The following is a 22,700-nucleotide window of genomic DNA, read 5'->3' on the forward strand; positions in this document are numbered from 1 at the left end:
TGGAGATGGTGTAAAATCTTTTTTTTTTTTTACTGCATTATAATTCTTTATCTTTCGGAAATGAAAATACTGTCACTTTTTGGTCCTTTACGATAATTTCCTCAGCAAGTTGGAACGATGCACCGTGAAGGCATTTTAATAAAAAAAGAAATATTACACTGACTTCAAAACGTTACGAATGCCTACCGGTGACTACCGGTGTCACCGGTATGGACTATCCGTGATGACGTCAGCAGATTAAATTATTTTTGCTCACCGGCCATCTTGTCTTTTAAGACGGTCTTGGTAGAGGACTAAGATAAATCCTAAATCCCATTACAAAAGAAAAATAATGAAACGAATGGAATGAAGGAAACAAAGACTCAATTGCTGGAATAGATAAACGTGTCGTTTATTTACTGTTGAAAGAATGAATGTTTTAGATATTACACGTGTTCATGTCCGCGCGGTTGTAACCATCGTTTGTTGCGGGACTGGTAGTTAGAAGGAAAAAGGAAATGTGTGTTCATCTCACGTTCGGGTCACTATCGTTTGTTCGCGCGTGGGAAGAGAAATGAGTGATGTAGTGGAAAATGGGAATGATAGTCCAGCGTGTAGACAAAGAAAAAAATAGAGGGTTGATATTAGTTAAACTATACGCCATGTTAGTCGTCAGCTACGCGGTGGTGTTCTCAGGGACAAGTAGTAGATAGAGAGAGAAAGAGTGAGAATGTCAATCCAGTTCATGGCGAGAGAAAGCGTATAAAGTGTACGTACTGTTTGTTAGCTTTTTGTCCCACATAGTATCAAGTGGCGTGAGGCACGCGTGTGCGCGTGCCTGCCGAAACGGCGGTGGCTGGTGCGCCGACCACTCATCTCGGAAGGCGAGATGGAAAAGGGCTGAAAACAGCTTGTCTCTTGCTTTTATAGGTGTTTCCGGTGGTCTTTTGCGCATGTGTGGATTTCCTTTGAAAGGGTAAGTGACGTTGTCCATGCGTGCGTGTATGTGCGTATGTTAGCGTGTGTGTATACACGTGAATGTGAGTGTATGTATGCGAACGTGAATATATGTACGTGTGTGGATGTGCACATGTATGTTTGTGTGCGCATATGTATGTGACAAGTAATATAGCTTGAGATGTGAACGTGTGTTTTTGTGTGAGACTAGAAAAGTCTTGCGCACACGTTCTTGTAAGCGATTCTTTGGTCCAATTACAAATTAGATTATTGATCTAAGTAAAATCAAACTACAGAGTGAATATGATATTTTGGTGATAGTTTCTATCTTAGGTTAAGTCCAACAGATTTTGACAAAACTGTATGACTATTGAGCCCCCCCACAGCCCCCCTCCCTGCAAAAAAAAACAAAAAAAAAACGACTTGGGCTTCATGCCAAAGGCAACAGATGAACTTTATGATTATTATTTTGTTTTTAAAACATTTTGCTTTAAATGTACATTTTTTTGTTTGCTTGAATAAAATAACACCCAAAATGAGAACAGTAGTTCGAATCATCCAAATAATTCACTCTATTTTGGGGTAACTTTTTTGTTCATGAACGATAATAACTTTTCACATTTATTTCTCTTTCAGACTCTTCTCCGATTTTCTGTTTGTTCGGGAAAAACACAAAGCTTTCAAGCCATCACAGCGAGTGCGTTCCAGAGAAAATTTTCATGTTCAAGTTGTTAATGCCACTAATAATCTCAAGAAGTGCATCCATAAAAACAGCCTAAAATACTGCCTTTTCAACAAAATCTTTCATTTGGATTCCTTTGTGAGTGACTTTTTGCCTTTTCATCCAATCGTTAATATATTGCCTTTTCATCCAATCGTTAATATATTCCTTATCGAAATTGGAATTGCTGTTAGATGGTTTCTTAAGAACTAATCGATTGCATTGATATGGTCATGTAGAGTGTTCGACCTCCTGGATAAACCATTGTAAAAACATGGAGGTCTAGAACTGCAGGAACGTTGGAAGACTTGGAAGCAATTGATTGGATAATATATAGGGTGGAGTTCGGAGACGGTTGACCCACAAAGGCTTGAGGACTAAAGAGTGAGTTTGAAAAATATAAAAACGGTTGAAAACCAAACAAGAAAAAATGATTAAAGTGAGAGAGAAAAAAGAGAAAATATGAGAAACAAAGAGAGATTGATAGGGAAGACAAAAGAAAGAAAAGAAGAAAGAAAAAAGAAACTTATATGAACGCAACAGAGAAATTGAGAGAATGACAAGAAAGCTGAGTGATAGAAAAAGCGAAAGACGGTATTACATGCAAAAGAGAGAGAGAGAGAGAGAGAGAGAGAGAGAGAGAGAGAGAGAGAGAGAGAGAGATGGGAGGAAAATGTTTTATCATTATACGCGATAAAAGTGTTGCCCAAAAGAAAACAACACTACAGCTTTATTTTAAAACTTTTATTGAAAAAATCAATTCAGGAAACTTGATTATGTAGTAAAGCTGGTATCTATTCTTCAGCCTCAATCACCTACTTGATATGGGTCCGGAATTGGGACCATGCCTTTTCCACAAGTGCCGGCAGGAACTCGGCAGACGGTGATGATAAGGCTAGCTTTAATGTTGTGGGAGGTCATGTTGGTGATGTTCTCGATGTATGAGCAAACGAAGTAGTCCAGCAGGTTCAGGTTGAGGAGAGGAGATGGGCCAGTGAAAGAAGGGTACAAAGTCGTAGCACTCCTTCTGAAGCCAAGCCTGGGTTTCTTTGGACTTGTGGGCCAGTGCAGAGTCCCATTGCCACACCCAGGGTCTATCAGCGGCCACCTGCACCAGGGGATCACCACACTCTGCAGCACATCCACGTACACTTTGGTGCTGACTTTCAAGCTAACTTTAAAGATGTGAAGCGGCATGATGTGGCCCTCACTTGAAACCACACCAAAGACCATAACTGTGGCCAGGGACTTTATTTTCATCACCCTGGGTATGTCCCTGTTATTCGTGGCAATCCAGCGATGCATTTTGAGGGTGCTGGCAATGGTCCTGTTGTCATAACTTGGATCGGTAGAGAGCATGAGTCGTACTGTGGCGCATTTCCTATCAAGTTTCTATTTATTCCTCTTATCTTATTTATTCATACTTATCACTTCTTCATATGCTTTCTTTGACCTTCTGTGAAGTGAACTTGCTACCACAACTGTTCTACATCTACTAAGCCAAGAACTCTCATCCATTTTTTTCAGTGTGGTAATACCATCAAAGTCTCCTGCTCTGCATACATTTCCCTATACCGTCCATATTAAACCTTCACCTGAGGTCATCAAACCTAAGCGTGGCTTTAAAACTCAAATTACACATCCATCATGTCATTCTCATCGCATTTCTTTCAACGCAATGCATTTCCGCAACCCTCACTATGCATCATGACACTACGCACACTAATCAACTGTTTCCTTGTTCAACAGTGGTAACACTGCTGGTTAATAGCAGCAGAATCTTGAAATCATTCTAGCACCTGCTCCAGCCTGTGCTCCAATGCTATCACCGAAGTAACAAAACTTTTGGAAAACCTCAATAGCTTTGTCATTCAGATATATGTTCTCCACATCAGAGTTCTTATCCATCTCCATTTTCCAAATACCATAAAAATCAATCTTTATTTTCAGAGTGGTGATGGTGGTGGCGGGGGTGGGTCTGTGCTCCTTTTCTTTCCTCAAAAATAAGTCAAACATAGTTGATTACACTCTCTATAACATCCTTGAAACTTAAGCTTAAGGCGTCTTAAAAAGAAATTAAAATTCAAGGAATCTTGTTTTGTGTCTAATGACTATTGATCAAATTTAATGCAAATCTGAAATTTTTGAATTTTCAAATGTGAAATGATGCCTATAATATACCTCCCCACCCAAAAATCTCTTTAAAATACTCCAATGAAACTGAAATTTGGGGAATATTTATTCATTGAATTTCTATGAAGGGCTTCCACCTCCTGTTTACTCTGCTGTCTATGTTCAACTTTTATAAAGATCTCCAGTAGTTTTTGAATACATGGATACATTTATTTTTACATTGAAGGAGAGTGGGGAGGGGCGTCTGCCTCCTTTGTTTCTCTAAAAACTAAATCAAACATAGCTCATTATATTTTCTTTATCGTTTGCTATTTACATGCCAAATTCCCTCCAAGTCTGTACAGTAATTGTTGAATCCATGGGTACATTTTGAAATTTTTATCTTCTCAAAAAAAATCAATCAAATATAGGTAACTAGCAGGACCCGTTCACCGGCGTTGCCCGATAGTATCATGCATCCCCTGCATAAAAATTTAAAGTATGGCTGTTGTTTGTTATTAGTCAACCCCCAACCTCCTCATGTTAAGAACAGCTTTCGGAATAGGCATCCCCAAGAACGGCTTTCAGAATTGACACCTCATTTTGTGAGTTGGGGTGGAGTTGTCACAAAATTTGCCATAAATATAACTTTGCTAATCGCTGTCAGGAATCCCACACACAAATACTATGAATGAACAACAAAAATTGGTGGTTGCTGTGTCGTTTGGCTTGTGCAGACTAAGCTGGTGGGCAGGGTATGGTTCAGCGTATTTTTCAGGGTATGGTTCAGGGTATTGTTCAAGGCATGGTATTTTTGTTGTCAAGACTGGAGTTAAGGTGGCAGAAAACTCTCGAATCCTCTATCACTTAAATGGAACTAAATTCCTGTAGTCACATGTACGTTACCATGTAAAAATTATGTTTTTTCAGAAATTAACAGTTTTAAGTAAGTGGAAAAAGGAACAGTATAAACAGAACGGTTTCTTTAAGTAATAAACAATTCTTTTTTATTTTGAACGATATATACAGGATATTGTTTCTATTATAAACTATATAACTAGAACAATGTAGAGATTGAAACAATGTAAACCTTTTTAAATGTTAAATGTTAGACAACAGAAACAGAATTATTGTATAATTTTTAAAGAAATATTGTTTATATACTTGAAAGGAAATGAATTTTGGGAGAAATTAGGCTCAAACAATTTAATATGTTTAGTAAGCTATTTTTGTGTAAATAAAATTATGGTGAATTAGGAAAAAAACAATTTATTTTGGTTTTTGACCTATTTGTGTATCTCAAAAATATAGAAAAAATTAATCCACGCCATAAAAGCAATGTAAATAGCAGCAGTAACCCGTTATAGGAATGGGGGGAAAAAATTAGCTGCAATGGTCAGGATCAAACGTTCAATGCTAGTTGTAAAAGGTGATGCACAGAACGGAAACATTCGATGTTACAACCTTTGAAATGGCTGGTTTAAATAAACTGGAATCACGTAATGTAAACAGAAGTATATCTACTGTAAAAGTGAAACAACAATTTATTTTTGTTGGTCAATGTTTGTGAAATGTAATTATAAAACGAAGCACATGTAATCATCATGAAACATCATTCGGAAATATTGGTTTTCGAGAAGAATATCTACGTTAAAAGTAAAGCAACAATTTATTTTTTAAGAATCAATGTGTTCATATTTCAATTTTCAAATAAAGCACAGTTTAAAGTCTTCAAAACCACACAAAATTCATGTCTTGACTGTAGTAATGGTGTTTCATATTTTGGTATTTAACGTATAAGAAAAGAATTTTAGTCAGCTGTTTTAAGGAAGAAGGAAAAAAAAAAAAACGTTTTAGACAGTTTAAAGGCTTCCAAATCACGCAAATGCCAGGTCTGTACTACAATAAACATGCAATAATTTTTTATTTAGTGTATAAGGGAAAAATCTTAGTCAGTGGTAGTAAGGAAGAAGAAACTAAACATTGTAGACAGTTTAAAGGCTTCCAAGTCACACCCAAGTCGGGTCTGTACTGCAACAATGGTGTAATCAGTTGTATTTTTTTTTTATTCAGCCTATAAGGAAAGAATTTTAGTCAGTTGTACTAACGAAGAAGAAATTAAACGTTTTAGACAGTTTAAAGGTTTCCAAATCACACAAATGCTGGGTGTGCACTGCAATAATCGCCTACTGAGTTCTTTTTATTTTTTAATAAGTGTATAATAAAGTTTAATCTAGCTTTTAGAAAAAAAAAAGAAGAAATAATGGCTATCAGTCTGTGTCGGAAAACATTATGCATGCTGTAGTTAAACACAAAATATGTATCACGCTATCATTGCTGTGTACGAAAAGCTAACGTGTATGGTATATTTAATGTGTAAATGAAAGCAGTCGTGGCTTATGAACATGTTTCGATGTCTTAATATATTTGTAATCGAAGTATTTTATCTAAAATAATTGCCTAATCTAATCAGGGAAGCCATGTTTGTGTTAATCTCTGGTGCATTCTTTTTTGAATAAGAATTCATTCATTCCGGAATAAACAAATAGTTAGTTGTCAGCCAATGAGATTTTGTGAAATGTGAGTAGGGAGAAATCATTTGGAGGGGGGGGGGGAGAAAAGATTATGGTATATGTATAAGTATATGAGCCAGAAAATTAGGATGAAACCCCATATATGACCATAATGCAGAATACCTCCCAGTGTTGACTGGGAGCAGGAGTAGTACTTTTTTTAGAGGGAAAAATAACAGCTATTTCCATTGTAGATCTTTGTGATCATGATGATGTTTCTTCTAGGATAGAATGTAAGATTTTAATATAGCAGATAAGTGTGTGTAAGATGGCGTTTGAAAGTTACATAATATACTAGCTAATAGTCTTGACATAATAAATTTGTATGTGGCCTCTGTTGGAGCAAACCTAGTGTACTTTGGTCCATAGGGGAATTTCTGCAATCAAGTTATTATATATAGGTAATTCCACTCCTTTTCATGTGTCCTATCTATGTTCTGAAATTTGTAAATAAAAGTTGTGGAAGATAAGACATTATCAAATAAAATAATGAGTTGTTCAGACAATGAAAGATAAAGAGTTTGTACAAATGAGTTCTGAAATTGTTTTAGGTGTAAAGCGAAATTGAAAAAAAAAAAAAACAACATTTATCTCGGCTGTTATTATATGCGTTTACATTAGTGTAAATGGGATAGGCTTGAAAATGTGTGTGCGTGCGTGCGTTAGTTAATGTACCTTTTTTGTTAGTGAGAGAGTTCTGGTGCTGTCTATAGTTCATAAAAATCACTCATCAATGCAGGGTGCAGAGGCTTTGATTGTGGAAGAAAAACGGAAAAAACAACTGAAATGAATGTGATTTCTCAATTTCTCTTTACACCAAAAACAATTTCAGAACAGAGAGAGAGAGAGAGAGAGAGAAAGAGAGAGAGAGAGAGAGAGAGAGAGAGAGAGAGAGAGAGAGAGAGAGAGAGAGAAAAGTGGTTAGACAGACAAACAGACAGATTTTATCCCACAAAAAATCAATTCATAACAATGCTGTTTTTGGAAGAAATAAATAAAATTAACTTCGTGTGAAGTATATTTTTTCCCATTTAGGAAATTAACTTTAGTCTTTAATCTTTCAAATGCAATCAAAAAGTAGTCGGAAACCTACAAAAAAAAATTATGATAAATCGGCTTTCAAAACTAGGTCCCCCTATTTTTGCCCGCCCATTTTTGCCCGTACCTACTTTAAAGGGAAATAAATATTATAGTGGATAACAGTTATCTCCCTTGAACTGATTAAATTACTTAAATGTTGAAAATGAATATAAAATTTGTATATATAAGTAAAGATTATGTTCAATAACTGCACTACGTGACGTCATGACATTTCAATCGATGTTCGCCCCAACCCCCATCCCAAAATAAATATTCTGCATTATTTTGGCTTTTGGGGGGCGAAGGAAGAGGAGACTAAATATTTGTTTTCTGATTTTTGCGATAACAAATAATTTTTTTTTTTTTTCAGTTTTATTATGAAAATATTGAATAATTAATAATTTTTTCCCATTTTTTTTTTTCCAACATTAATTAACAAAGGATGAAATCAATGAAATAGATTTAGAAGGGGTGAAAAAATAAATTTACAAAAACTTTGATCAAACACAAGCAAACTTGATTTTTTATCTGCTTGCATATCTTATCAGTTTTGGCACTTTTTAAGTGTTTGATTTTTAAGATTTCGTATCATTTTCAAGAAGGGGTGCAGCCATGTAAGGCAGTGATATAGAATTTGAGAAAAAAAAACACTTAAAAAGTGTCAAAACAGAGAAGCTATGCAAGTTGATAGAAGATTAAATTTTCTGGCATTTCGTATAAGTTATTTGTTGTAATTTTTTTTTTTAAACTGCAATGCACTATTGCCAACTTACAATTTAACTAACAATAAACTTGATTTATTTGTTTTAATTAAATTTATATAAAAGTTATTCTTTTAACAGCCGTTTTGGTTACTGAGGAAAAATAACAAACGCCATTATTTTTGGCCTAACACCAGTTGAAATATTATGACGCCAGCAAATCGTTACCAATGCATATCTGATTAAGGAGCACAGAATTTTTTTATTTTTGTTTTGATCATTGTCTTGATTCTGCAAGCTAGTTTCATGGTCTCTGGTGTTAATTCATAAAGTATGGATTCAAGAGTTCTTTTATCATCCTCCTCAAAATGGACAATAAAAGAACTCTCAAATCAATACTCCATGATATATATATATATATATATATATATATATATATATATATATATATATATATATATATATATATATATATATATATATATATATCAGAATAGTGAGATGAAACTAGATCACAGATTAATGAACCTTGTGGTATCAAGTCTTACAAAAAGTCTTACAATATTTTTTTTTTTTATAATATTTTTTAATATTTTTATTTTTGTATAAGACAATTCCAGCCAAATAAAATCAATATATATCAATATATTAGATAGAGCAAATTAAAAATTTATGTTTTTTTATATTTAAATTTCATATATAATTTTTCAAAACAAAAATTTATTATTTGACCAAAGAATACAATATTCAAAGTAATTTCCTTAATCCATGAATTTTCGATGTAGGCTCATCTCCTCAGAGGACAGTCATTAGTAAAATATATAATATTGCTATTCAGCATACGCATAGAAAATATATTAAAGATTCAATCTTTTTAAGTGACATAGAGAAAGAAAATAAGAGTTGACACAAAAAATTATGAGATTTTGGTATCTAAATAGAATAGTAATCATATTTGGATAGTGAAAAGTTCACCATGCAAAGTGATTTGGGGAAGGCAGTGGCCTTCCATCCTATAAATGTAGCCAGCCATTTCAGCAGCATGGCCTCAATTACTACTGATTTTGACTTATTCGAGCACTTCAAGGTTGGTAATGAAGTCATTCCAGTGAATGTTGAAGATAGTATGAAGGCAGCATGAGTGAAAACGCTTGCAGAGCCACAGGTGACGATGACTGAGGCATACAAAAGGTTAGTCAGTATGATGACTCTGTATACACTGACCTTGGTAGACTTCTTCAAATCATTGTTACTTTACACTCGTTGATACAGTTTACCAAAAGCACCATTGACTTTGGCCAGCCTGTTGTCCACCCCTTTGTCTATCCTGGCGTCTGATGATATGGTGCACCCAAGGTTGGTGAACTGTTGAACTGCTTTCAATTTGGTTTCTCCAATGTTAATGTGTGGGCTGATGTACTTTTGTTTAGGTGTGGGCTTGTGGAGGACCTCTGTTTTCTTCAGGCTGGCTTCCAGTCTAAAAAGCTGAGCCGCTTCTACAAAGCAGGGCGTCAGACACTACAGAACTCTCTCTGCATACGCAACAAGTGCAGCATCATCAGTGAAGAGGAGGTTGCAAATTAGTTGCTCCTGGGTTATTGAGTGGGCCTGTGGCCACCTGAGGTTGAACAGGCTGCCATCGAAACAGTAGTAAGAACACTATCCTCAGCGTCAAAATCCTCAGTGGCTTGTGTTAGCATCATACTGAAGAAGATAGTGAAGAGCAAGGATGTAACCCTGTTTTACACTGTTGATGAATAAACGGGCACTGAGAGGTCGTTGTTAAGTCTGACTTGGCCACGCTGGTCTTCATGTAGCTGGACAACCATGTTGAGGAACTTAGCAGGGTGGCAACTGAGTCGTTCCATGATCTGCCACATTCCTTTCCTGCTTACAATGTCGAAGGTTTTTGTGAGGTCCACAAAGGTAACATACAGTTCTTTGTTCTGCTCCTGGCATTTTTCTTGGAGCTGTCTAAGAACAAACACCATGTCTATGGTGCTCCTGTTAGCCCTGAAGCTACACTGGATCTTCAGAAATGGAGGGCACCAGTCTGTTAAGCAGAATTGTTGTGAGGATTTTTCCTGTGATGGAGAGCAGAGCTGTTCCCCAGTAGCTGGAGCAGTCTACTTTACCCTTTGTTCTTGCACAGAGTGATGATGACTGCATCATGAAAGTCTTGAGGCAATTTGGCCTGCTCCCAGCAACAGAGAAGAAACGGATTTTGGAGTGCAACACAGAGCATGTTTCCAGGTGTCTTTAGCTGCTCTATTAGTTTCATAGTCCCTTCAATTGTTGGTGACTCATCCAGCTTCGCTTTCACTGGCTCCTGGGAACTGCGGAGAATTGCAAAATCTTGAACAATGCAGTCAGCACTGCAGAGGGCTTGGAAGTGTTCAGACCAGCGATTTAGAATGGATGCCTTGTTGGTGAGGAGCGACTGTCCATCTACACCATACAGTGAGCTCCGTATCTTTTGTGTAGGGTCATACACTGCCTTAAAGGCTTCATAGAATCTCCCCACCCAGTCGTTAGTGTCTGCACGTAGCTGAGTCTTCTCTGTAAGGTTAATCCATCATGTTCTTGATCTTATGAAGCTTGTGTTCAAGGTTGCTACATACAAGGTAGAAGGCTGATTTCTTCATAAGATGGGTGAGCTAAGTGGGCCTGGTGAGCTGATCTCTTCTTTGCCAGCATTTTCTGGACCTTCTGATCGTTTTCATCGAATCAGTCCCTGTCCTTTTTAGTCACAACCCCTAGGACCTTCTTAGAAGTCTACAGGATGGCAGTTTTCAGATGTTCCCAAAGTATTTTGGGGGAGGTATCCATGTGCAGCTTGTATTTTCGAGCCCATACATATATATATATGTATACTTATTTCTTCGAAACTCCGCGGGTTAAGGACTATCCACTTATCTAGTATTTCCTTTTCAGATTAAATATGTTTTTAACTCATTTCAAAGTGTTTTTTAACATGTTTTATTAACTGTTTGCTCGTTACAAACCGGCGATTTGAGCACTATAAAAGCGATGGCGGGTGTCCATTTAAATAGGCATTCCAACGAGTTATTTACGGGCGTCGCCTTCATGGTCGAGTGGGAGAACTGCCGACTGTCAACACGACGGTTCTAGGTTCAATCCTTGGCTAGGGAGAGATGCTAGTCTAGTGGCACTGATGAGTTGTGATACAACGAAACAGGACTGTATGTCGATGACTACAAATATATGTATATATATATATATATATATATATATATATATATACGAGCAAACAGTAAATAAAACATGTTAAAAAACACTTTGAAATGAGTTAAAACATATTTAATCTGAAAAGGAAATACTAGATAAGTGGATAGTCCTTAATCCACGGAGTTTCGAAGAAATAAGTATATATATATATATATATATATATATATATATATATATATATATATATATATATATATATATATATAGAGAGAGAGAGAGAGAGAGAGAGAGAGAGAGAGAGAGAAAGGCTTAGCAAATGGAGTTAAAAGTAGGTTCAAATCTCCCAAACAGTTGAAATTGTTATCCTACACTGATGATTGCATAAACATGAAAAACTAGTGTCTATAGTCATAAAAGAATAATTATTATTTAATTTTAAGGCTTCCATTTACCACTGTGTTTAGGAAAGTATAGCGTGTGACTTATTGCTCATCTCTGCCAGTGGCGATATGTAATCTCTGTATACAACTTTTGTTTTTATTGCCTATTTTCGTTTTCTTTTTGTCAAGTGTTGGACTTTGTTGCAACACTCTCTCTCTCATATAAATATATTTATATATACATATATACTCCTATAAATTTGGGTGTTTTTTGTGTATTGATATTCATATAAAAACTCTTTTTTCTATTTATTTAAAAATAAAATACAACTTTGTTATATATGGGTCAGGCAATTGCATTCATCTGCAAAAGATCTAGCTAATTTGCATATTCTTTTAAACATTCATTTTAATTAATTTCCTGTTAGCTTTTTTCAGTTTTCTTATGGATGATCATCTATTAACTATTACGTGTAATTATATTAATGCAGATATTCTACATGATTTATACTTGCGTAATATTTGCGTAAAAAAGTTATAGTAAACACAAACTTCTTTCTATATATATTTATGTATGCGTATATATATTTGTTTAAAAAATTGGACCTTTGGTCTACAGACATGAAACTTAATATATAGGGGTTCGAATCCATGTAAAACTTTATATTTGGGTTTTAGCCGAGGAAACTCTGTGCAAAAGTGTGAAAATTAAAAAAATGGAATTTGCTAGATGAAGATCGAACGACAGCATTACAAATATGCATGTGTAACGTAATCGCTATTGGTTCATGTTTTAATTTGTAGTCTTGCAGCAAACATGTCTTCAGAGCTCAAGCATTAACATCAAAGGAAAATGTAAATTGTAAGCTAAACGTCTTGGTTTCGGTTTTCGGTGATGACGAGCAAGTAATTTTTATTTTTTTAACTTTTTAAATTATTATTATATATTGGGTCCAATATAATATAATAATAAATACAAAATCTGATATTTAAACATATTTTACGACCGGGCAATGTATATATATATATGAGAGAGAGAGAGAGAGAGAGAGAGAGGGGGGGGAGAGAGAGGGGGAGGGAGAGAGAGAGTACGAAAGTTTGAAACAATATAAATATAACGTAATCAAAACTTCCTATCAGAAATTTCATGAAAATAGTTCCAATAGGATATAGACAAATTATTCATTGTCATATATTAGCTTGAAATATATATATATATATATATATATATATATATATATATATATATATATATATATATATATATTTTAATTGTATGGCCACCTCTGCATTAAACGGTTTTAGGGTATTTTTACCAAAAGGCGAAAGAGAAAAAAAAATAAAGAAGAAAAGGAAAAGGATATTTCAGATAATTGCAAAAAGTTTATATGGAGAAATTCCAAGAAAAATATATGGACACTTTAATTAATAAAGTAAATTATTTTTGATTGAAATAATAAAGAATAAATATTTTTAAACTGACATTTGTTTTTAAAGTTTTTTTTTTTTTCCTTCTTTCTTTTCAGTTGCGATTTGAAGTTGGCTTTTATTCTGTGTATCTGAAGGAATGGTTTAAAGTTTTCCCACGCAACCAATTTTATATCTTACGCTCAGAAGATTACAGGGAGAACATGAAGAAACACATAAAAAATATATTTAAATTTCTCAATCTAAGTAAGTTTCTTTTACCTCCATTAAAAATATATGTATGTGTGTGTGTGTGTATTACAATAAAAAAAAAATCATTCTATCTATTAATCTATTCATGTTAAATTTCTATCTATGAAAGAGCGTCTGTTTACTTTATACGTTTTCTTGGGCAAATGCAAACCTAAAATACATATAAATTATTAAACAATAGCTTGAGTATTGCTTATCAAACAAAAATTGGGACTAATATGCTTCCCCTCATGACATTAATCGATTTTTATTCTAAAGATTCTGATTTTAAGACAAATCAAGAGTAAGGGAGATAATTCTGTTTTATACTTTTTTAAATCTCTATCTCTACTATGATACAAAAGAAACTTTATCCGTGTGTGTGAATTCATTTCCTATAGACTTCTAAACGGCTGGGCCGATTATTTTGAAATTTCACAAAAATGTACTTTATACCTGGCGGTGTTCTTAGATAGGTTTTGTATCAGAATATTTTCATAAGTATTGATAATCAACAAAAAAAAAAAAAAAAACGATGAAAGAAGGAATATGCAATTTTGACTAAAGTTTATACCTTATATACAAGTGCATTTCAGAAATTTTATTACTATATAAAGCAAAAAGACCCAGCATATAAAATTAACAGTCAACAATAGGTTCTTTGATATGACAGGGTCGTGTTTGAAATGAATGTTTCTGCTTAGAGTACAATTGAACCATGATACTTGACTTTCCACATCTACATAGTCTGTTGAGGTGTCTTATCTGTATCTAATATATATATATATATATATATATATATATAAAATAAGAATTATAGTTAAGTTTACCAAAATGATCCAAGATGGCAAAACTAAAGTAAATTATAAATATTAAAGAATTAATATTTATAACGTAATCTCAACCAGATGTAAAAGCTCGATAAAACCAAATAGGAGATAGAGCTTATAATAAGAACAAGTAGTTAATAAAACATGTTAAAAAACACTTTGAAAAAGAGTTAAAAACATATTTAATTTTAAAACGGAAACACTAAATAAATGGATAGTCCTTAATCCGTGGAGTTTCGAAGAAATACTTTCCTTCTTATCAGAGGGTAGGATTTAGCAAAATGTGGGATCGGATTTTGCTTGCAAAAGTATTAAATGAAACTACAAGTAAGTCATAGATCTTACTTGATAACAAAAAGTGAAGCATAGGGAATAGGGTGAATAAAAACGTGAAGGGTAAAATTTCCAATGACAGTAAAATCCAAAGATGCAGAATCCAAGAAAGTTAGTTAAAATTCCATTCGCACAAGTAAAATCCAAGGGAACCGCGTAATTGGAAGATGATCCAAAGTAATCCAAAAGGCAGAAATCCGTGGAATAATTCACAAATAAGTATAAGGAAATGGGAAAGAATTCCAATATATTATTAAAAGAAAGATAAAATATGCGTAAAAAAGAAATGGATCAAATATACAGCTCGACTGTCGAGGCAAGATTGAATTAAAGAAAATGGGTGAAGAAGAAAGAAAAAAAGGGAGGAGAAAAAAAAAGTTGAATGGTATTTGGAATAATTTTAAAATAGAAAAACCAAAATGACCCAGACAAGATAACGTTAAAGGTGCCAACAATTTTAAGCAAAAAAGAGGTCAACTGAAATTTACAAGTTATTATTTAAGAATTGAATTATCAGCAGGAGTTTTTAAAGGACAACTAAATGAAATAAGAAGAAATATAAAATAAATATGTACACATGTAAATACATACATACATATATATGAATACATACAGTTACACGTATACATATACATATATATATATATATATATATACACACACACACACAACAAACACACCCACATACACACACATACTTACATATAAGTAAATAGATGAATAAATAAATAAATAAATAAATAAATTTTAAATTAAAGGGGAGAGAAAGGCCGGTATCTGCAAATTCCGAATAAAGCAAGTAAGTATGTAAGTAAATGCATATAGTAAAGTATAAATAAACATACATGCAAAATATAAAAGTGTAGGTAGGTTAATATATTGATAGATAGGAATATTTGAACGTTAAAAACGGAAATTACAGATAAAAAACCGGCCAAACAAGGAAGAAAAAGAATTACAATAAAAAAAAATTTTAAGTTGTAAAATATTAAGAAAGTATGTAGAGAAAACGATAATGTTATAGAAAAGAATATATATCTGAAAGGTTAAATTAATGGCTATGTAATTTCAAATTTACCATAATTGAATTTGGACATGTTTGCAGAAAGAGATCAGTTCGTTTTTAGAGTTTATTCTATTGCTACTTTGAGGGTAAGTAATTATAGTTATAGCTTCAGTTCTGCAGAGGCGACATGACTTAGAGCTTGGAGTATAAGACTTAACCTTTTTTAGGATGGCCCATTTGATTGAGAAAGGGGTATTATTAGAATTAAGTTTTTTAATTAACGTGGTTAGAGAAGTTCCTTGGTTATTATTAGAATTTTGGTTGTTAAAAGAAGAAATGTGGTTTGATATTTTTTTCTTAATTAATGTTGAAGTAGCACCGATATGTGTATGTACTTTATTAAAAGCTTGAGGTCTGAAATTAATATTAATTTGCTGATTTGTATTAAGGAAATAATTTGAATTTTGTTCATTGTGTTCAACAAAGGGTGGGACAATGATTGTACGAGGACTGTTTTGGAGGGGATAATGGATGTTGTTAGAGTTAGGATGGCTGTTAGGAGAAATATCATTATTCTCATTATTATTATTATTATCATTATTGTTATTGCTGGTTGTATGATTATAGATGGATGGGCTGCTCGTGTGATTAGTAACTATATCAGATGGAGGATGAGAAGGGGGATAACTGGAAGATAAAATATTAGTGTCTATTATGGGAGGATTGCGTGGGAGCTCTGTAATTGTGTATGAATATATAGCATCTTTATGGATGCAATCATTGAATGGACAAAGATGTTTGTTATTACAATTACAGTTAGTTTTGGATTTAATTGGGAAAGGGATTTTTTGGACTGATTTAATTTTTTCTTATTAGATGTTAAGATCTTTTGTGCTAAATTAGGCATAGTTGAATAAGAAATCCTTACTGAGTTTTTATTGAAAATTTATTTAGTGTTTCCTTTTTAAAATTGAATATGTTTTTAACTCTTTTCCGAAGTATTTTTTAACATGTTTTATTAACTACTTGTTCTTAATATATATATATATATATATATATATATATATATATATATATATATATTAAGTAATGTGATTTATAATTTAAAATTTAGAAATCAAATTTTAATTAAATTAAAAATCCGTTTCATAAGAAGGAACAACAACAAAATCAATTATCTGTACGATCGTTTCGGAAAACAATGCTTTTTATTGTGGTATACATCAAGTTATGTAGAATAATTATATATAGTTTTCTGGTAAGCAAGGTCTCCTCATCTGCAAATTTTGGAGGGTTTTTATTGAATTTAAAAGACACCATAAATAAACCTAGCATTAAAAGTAAGGCAGATGAATCTGAAAAATTGAAATAAAAGGTCTGGATTTAAAATTTATAAGAAAATTAATATGGGTTAGAGATAGAAATAAGTAGAGAAAAATATATATTTTTGAATTTACATAATAAACTTGCTTTAAAAATATATAGAGATATTTACCTTTTAATTTTTCGTTTTTAAATTCAATAAAAACCCTCCAAAATTTGCTGATGAGGAGACCTTGCTTACCAAAAAACTATATATAATTATTCTACATAACTTGATGTATACCACAATAAAAAGCATTGTTTTCCGAAACGATCGTACAGATAATTGATTTTGTTGTTGTTCCTTCTTATGAAACGGATTTTTAATTTAATTAAAATTTGATTTTTAAATTTTAAATTATAAATCACATTACTTAATATTGAATTAGCTCTAGGACATTTAACTATCGAGCTTATTATATATCTAAATTACAACGAGCACTTTCTATTTCCTGTATTTTAATTAAACTAGTAATTTCACTGTTACATTAAAATACACTCAGCTCTTTAGACTATTGTTCTAATCTCCTTTAAATTATATATATATATATATATATATATATATATATATATGTGTGTGTGTGTGTGTGTGTGTGTGTGTGTGTGTGTGTAGAAACACAGGGCACTGTGATGCGTCTAGTGCAGCAACGTTAGTGCTAAGTTTTTGCTTGCATGCTTTTCACTTCCAGCTTCTGCCGCTGGCTAGCCTTTAGGTGAATAAGAAGCAGAATGCGTAAGCCTTCTCTGCCAGTATAATTAGCCTCTCCAGTGTTAAGACCCCTGACATGCCTGCTCGTGGCCACACAAGGATACTGGTGCCTTGCAGTACCAGGCTAATATGTCAGGGGATCTCGGAGCAGCAGGGGGCCCCAGAGGTGCTATGATATGGCCCACCAAACGTGTGGACACGCCCTGACACACCACCAACCCCTGCTCCACGGCCTTGCGGGTCCCTTAGCTGGGATAAGGCTAAGAGAAGGAAAACTCTGACTTTAAAATATCCCAATAGCCAGACGGACTGGCTATGAGGCCGTTAACAAACAAATAAACTGTTTTCTTTTCCGGCTGTCCGTTGCAACCAAATTCATATGCCAAAGGCTTTTCCTTCTTTCCTCTGGTTTGATTTTCTCTCTCTTTTTTTCTCTCTCTTCTATGACAAGACCAGCAGCGATGGGACAAGAGCAAAGGGAGAAGGTGTTGGTGAAACTCAGAGCTCCTAGTCTGGATCTGCATAGTGGCGGTGGACGCATGATGGTCGCCTCTCTTGGAACTGTGACTATCCGGAGACTCAGTCCTGTGTCTACGACTGGGCAGGCCTATTGAGGACAACCACTGCCCACCTTGAATAGGGATGGCCCTAGAAAATGTGGGCTAAAAATCGGAAGTCACAGCTGTGTCTGACTGGAAAGCCGCATCCAGTGGGACACCCTATTTTGCGGTCGAAGCCAGAAAAATTAAGAAAACAAATCCACAAATCTAACCTTCGGTGCATGGAACGTAAGAACCCTGCTAGACCTCAATGACACCGACAGACCAGCACGACGAACTGCTTTGGTCTCAAAGGAACTCGTGGCTCTTAATGTGGACATTGCTGCACTTAGTGAGACCCGACTCTCAGAGGAAGGTAAGCTGGGAGAAAAGGGCTCAGGATACACCTTCTTTTGGAAGGGAAGGGATAAAGATGAAAAAAGAATACATGGAGTTGGCTTTGCTATAAAGCCACATATCGTGCATGATCATCAGCTCACACCAACAGCTGTAAATGAGAGACTTATGTCTCTTAGAGTCCCACTGCCTTCTGATAACTTCATTACTGTCATTTCGGCATATGCACCAACCCTAGATGCCGACAGTAAAGAGAAACGAGAATTCTACTGGCAGCTTAGCAAGCTTATAACCAGAGTCCCACCACGTGACAAATTAATGCTGCTGGATGACTTTAACGCGAGAGTGGGGAAAGACCATAAATTCTGGAACTTTATCATTGGGAAGCATGGACTTGGTAAATGCAACTCAAACGGCTGCCTGTTGTTAGGACTTTGCTCAGAATTTGAGCTATTCATTACCAACACTCAATTCCAGCTCCCAAATAGATTTAAGACCATATGGAAACATCCTTGATCTCAGTATTGGCACCTTCTAGACTATGTCATCGTCCACCAGAAAGATAAAAAGGATATCCATATCACTAAATCAGCACTAAGTGTGTTGGACTGACCATCATCTGGTCATCACACGTGCTAAATATACCACCAGAAAGAAGCCGAAATTTGAATTAAAACAGCAATCTCGGAAAAAATATAACCTCTCAAAACTTCACCTAACAGAGGTAAAAACAAAATACCAACACACCATCGAACAACAACTTCATATAAACCCAACCAATTCTTGCAACCTGGAAGAAGAATGGTTGTCAATCAGTAAGATCATTAATGAATGAAAGTCACAGTTGGTTTAAAGAAAAAGAAAAGTCAAGACTGGTTTGATGAAAACTGTGCTGAAATTAATCAACTCATTCAAGAAAAGATAAATGCTCGCCATGCTCATGAACAAGACCCTCAAAGCCAGCATAAAACCAACATCTACAGAAACCACAAAAAACAGTGTCAATCAAAATTACGGGAACTAGAAAACAAATGGTGGCAGCTGAAAGCTTAAGAATTGGAGGGTTTTGCAGAAGCCTGCGACCATAGAAATTTACATGCCAGTGTAAAACAAATTTTTGGCCCCATCAGATCCTCCATCGGAATACTCCTTGCAGCAGACAATGCCACCATCCTCAACGATCCACAATCAATTCTGGATCGTTGGAAGGAGCATTTTGCCACTCTACTCAATAAAGAATCTTCTGCAGATGAGGACTTTCTCAAAATGGTCCCACAGTACCCAGCACAATTATGGATGAATGCACCACCATCATTTACAGAATTTCTAATTGCGATGGAGCAAATGAAAGTCAATAAAGCCCCAGGGCCTGATAATATCCATTTCGAACTTATCCACCATAGTGGACAACATCTGAAAACAAGACAATTCACTCTCATTCTTAAGATGTGGGAAGAACGTCAAGTACCAAAGGATCTGAAAGCCGCAGTAATAGTAACAATCTTCAAAAAGGGTGACCGAAAATCATGTGGCAATTACCGTGGGATTGCCCTTTTGTCCATAATGGGAAAAATCTTTGCCCGCATACTACTGAATCGCTTGCTGCAAATCACGGAATCCGTCCTCTCAGAATCTCAGTGTGGCTTCCATTCCTCTCGATGAACAATAGCAGGAGAAAAGCAGGGAACAACAGAAACCCCTCTATCTTGTATTTTATGACCTACGAAAAGCATTCAATAGCGTTCCAAGAGATGCAATGTGGAAAGTTCTCAAGCAATTTGGTTGGCCAATCCACTTTGTAGAACGCATCCAGGCACTGCATGAAGGCATGTCAGGATATGTATCGCACCAAGGCAAGGAAACAAAAAAGTTTCCAGTTACCTGTGGACTAAAACAAGGTTGTGTTCTTGCACCTACCCTCTTTTCCTTATATCTTGCTGCAATGCTGCACGAACTTCCCCCAAATAACCCGGGGGTGGACATAAGGTACCGTTATGATGGGGAACTTTTCAAGCCTGCTAGACTAAAATCTCCAAGCCTTGTGAAATTCCAACACATCACAGAGCTTCAATATGCAGATGACAACATGGTCCTTAGCCATTCCAAGGAAGACATCCAGAGATCCATAAACAACTTCACGGCAGCCTACCATCGCTTCGGACTCTCTGTTAATATTGGCAAGACAAAAGTGTTAGTACAACCAGTACCCAATAGCATCTTACAGGGCATAAGCATTCATATAAATGACACTCCTCTTGAGCAAGTAGATCACTTTCCATATCTCGGTAGCATAATATCAGAAAAGTGCTCAAATGAGAATGAAATAGAAAGCCAAATTGGCCTCGCCTATAGAGCTTTCGGTAAACTGACGAAGCGCGTCTTCAATAATAAACATCTTTCAATAAAAACTAAACTCATGGTATCCCACGCGATTGTTATACCTATGCTTCTGTATGGGTGTGAGACCTGGACTATATACCAAAGTGATCTCATTAAACGCGAAAAATTCCACCAACAAAAACTTTGAGCTATACTGAACATCAAATGGTATGACTATGTAACCAACACAAGCGTTGTTGAGAGAGCAAACAGCTGCAGTATTGAGGCTACCACCATAAGACACAGACTCCGTTGGTTGGGGCATATCCTCAGAATGGATGAAAACAGACTCCCTCGACAAACCCTGTACTCAGAGATAGCTACAGGAAAAAGACCTATCGGCTGCCGTCTACTGCGATATAAGGACCAACTCAAATCCACCCTAAAAAACACCGGATTTGATCTTCACATCTGGGAAACAACATCTCAGGATCAGTGCCTGTGGCACCAATCCATCATACGTGGTACCAAAGGATACGAGGCAGAAAGAAGAAGACTGGTGGAGATCAAGAGACAGGCAAGAAAAAACCGTGTTGAACAACAACGCCCCCTGCCAAGCATTGATTGCCTTCTCTGCCCACGCAAATTCCACGCTCAGATTGGTCTGAGAAGCCATCTGCGATCCAAACACTGAGCGAAGAGGAAACTGAAATTCTCGGATACGAGAAATTGGCCGACGACGGATATATATATATATATATATATATATATATATATATATATATATATATATATATATATATATATAACAAGGTCAATCAAGAAGTTTATTTCGTTATTTCTTTTTTTGTTTTGTAAAGTTTAAGGGTCATGTGAGCCAACCCTTTAACAAAGTTGGTGGGAACTATTTTCTTGAATAATTACTTGGCTAATATTAGCTGAGGGTTAACAAGTCTGTCTCAAAATAAAAAGATAGCAAAGAAGTCGTTTCTTTTTTTTTTATACATAAGTCTTATCAACACAGCAACTTTGTTAATTAATCTGTTTATTACCAGAATATTTTGAAAAAAAAAACAAACATATAAATCAACTTTCTTTTTCATTCTTTAGTGTATATCTAATAATTTTTCAGAAAGATCTTTTAAAAATCTCCAAAAATTGGATATTTGGGCTAAACAATTTTAAGGTAATTTTGTCTTATCAGTAATTTATGATGTACCTATGCTAAGTTGTTTTACAGCCTAAAAAGTATTTTCAGATTATGTTTCTGAATTTTTTAGATAAGGGTTGATTATTTGTATTGTTTCGATTCTTTGGACTACTGTTCTATATATATATATATATATATATATATATATATATATATATATACAGATGTGCATGTATACATACATATATATACATATATATCTATCTATATATATCTATAAAAGTGAACGTGTTTGTGTGTCTGTATGTCTATCTGTCTGTCTGTCTGTCTGTGTACATTTCCCTACGCGATAACTCTGTCAATTTTCAGTCTACAGACTCGAAATTTGATATACAGTGTACTGAGATTTGGGAAAACCTATGTGATCGGTTTTCTGTCAGAAATTTGGCTGTTAAGGAGTCAAAGTTCAACGATTTGACCTTTCAGAACTCTACCAAACTCCTCCGCCAATTCTGGGTATAAACAATTAAATCTTTAGATATATGTTCCTTGGACATGGATCTAACTTAATAACTTGATTTGATTCCAAAACAATAAATGTTAAGGGGTCCTAATAGGAGTCAAAGTTAAAAAAATTGACTGCTTTTTTTTTTACTCAAAATACACCTCTAAACACCCGGGCAACGCCGGGCTGAAATGCTAGTATATCTATAAAAGTGAATGTGTCTGTCTCTCTGTTTGTCT

General features: G+C 34.8%; 1 protein-coding gene across 1 annotated transcript in view; it reads left to right on the top strand.

The window, feature by feature from the left end:
* The window catches only part of LOC145291590 (carbohydrate sulfotransferase 15-like), a 132,956-nt gene that overhangs the window by 83,004 nt on the left and 27,252 nt on the right, over positions 1-22,700 (top strand). The window contains exons 6-7 of the mRNA XM_080137671.1: positions 1,573-1,756; positions 13,219-13,366. Of these exons, the coding sequence (XP_079993797.1) occupies positions 1,573-1,756; positions 13,219-13,366 (332 nt within the window). The remainder of the gene's footprint in view (positions 1-1,572; positions 1,757-13,218; positions 13,367-22,700) is intronic.

The sequence above is a fragment of the Euprymna scolopes genome, chromosome 2 (assembly GCF_053919585.1).
Source record: "Euprymna scolopes isolate OS-2025 chromosome 2, ASM5391958v1, whole genome shotgun sequence".
NCBI lineage: Eukaryota > Metazoa > Mollusca > Cephalopoda > Sepiida > Sepiolidae > Euprymna > Euprymna scolopes.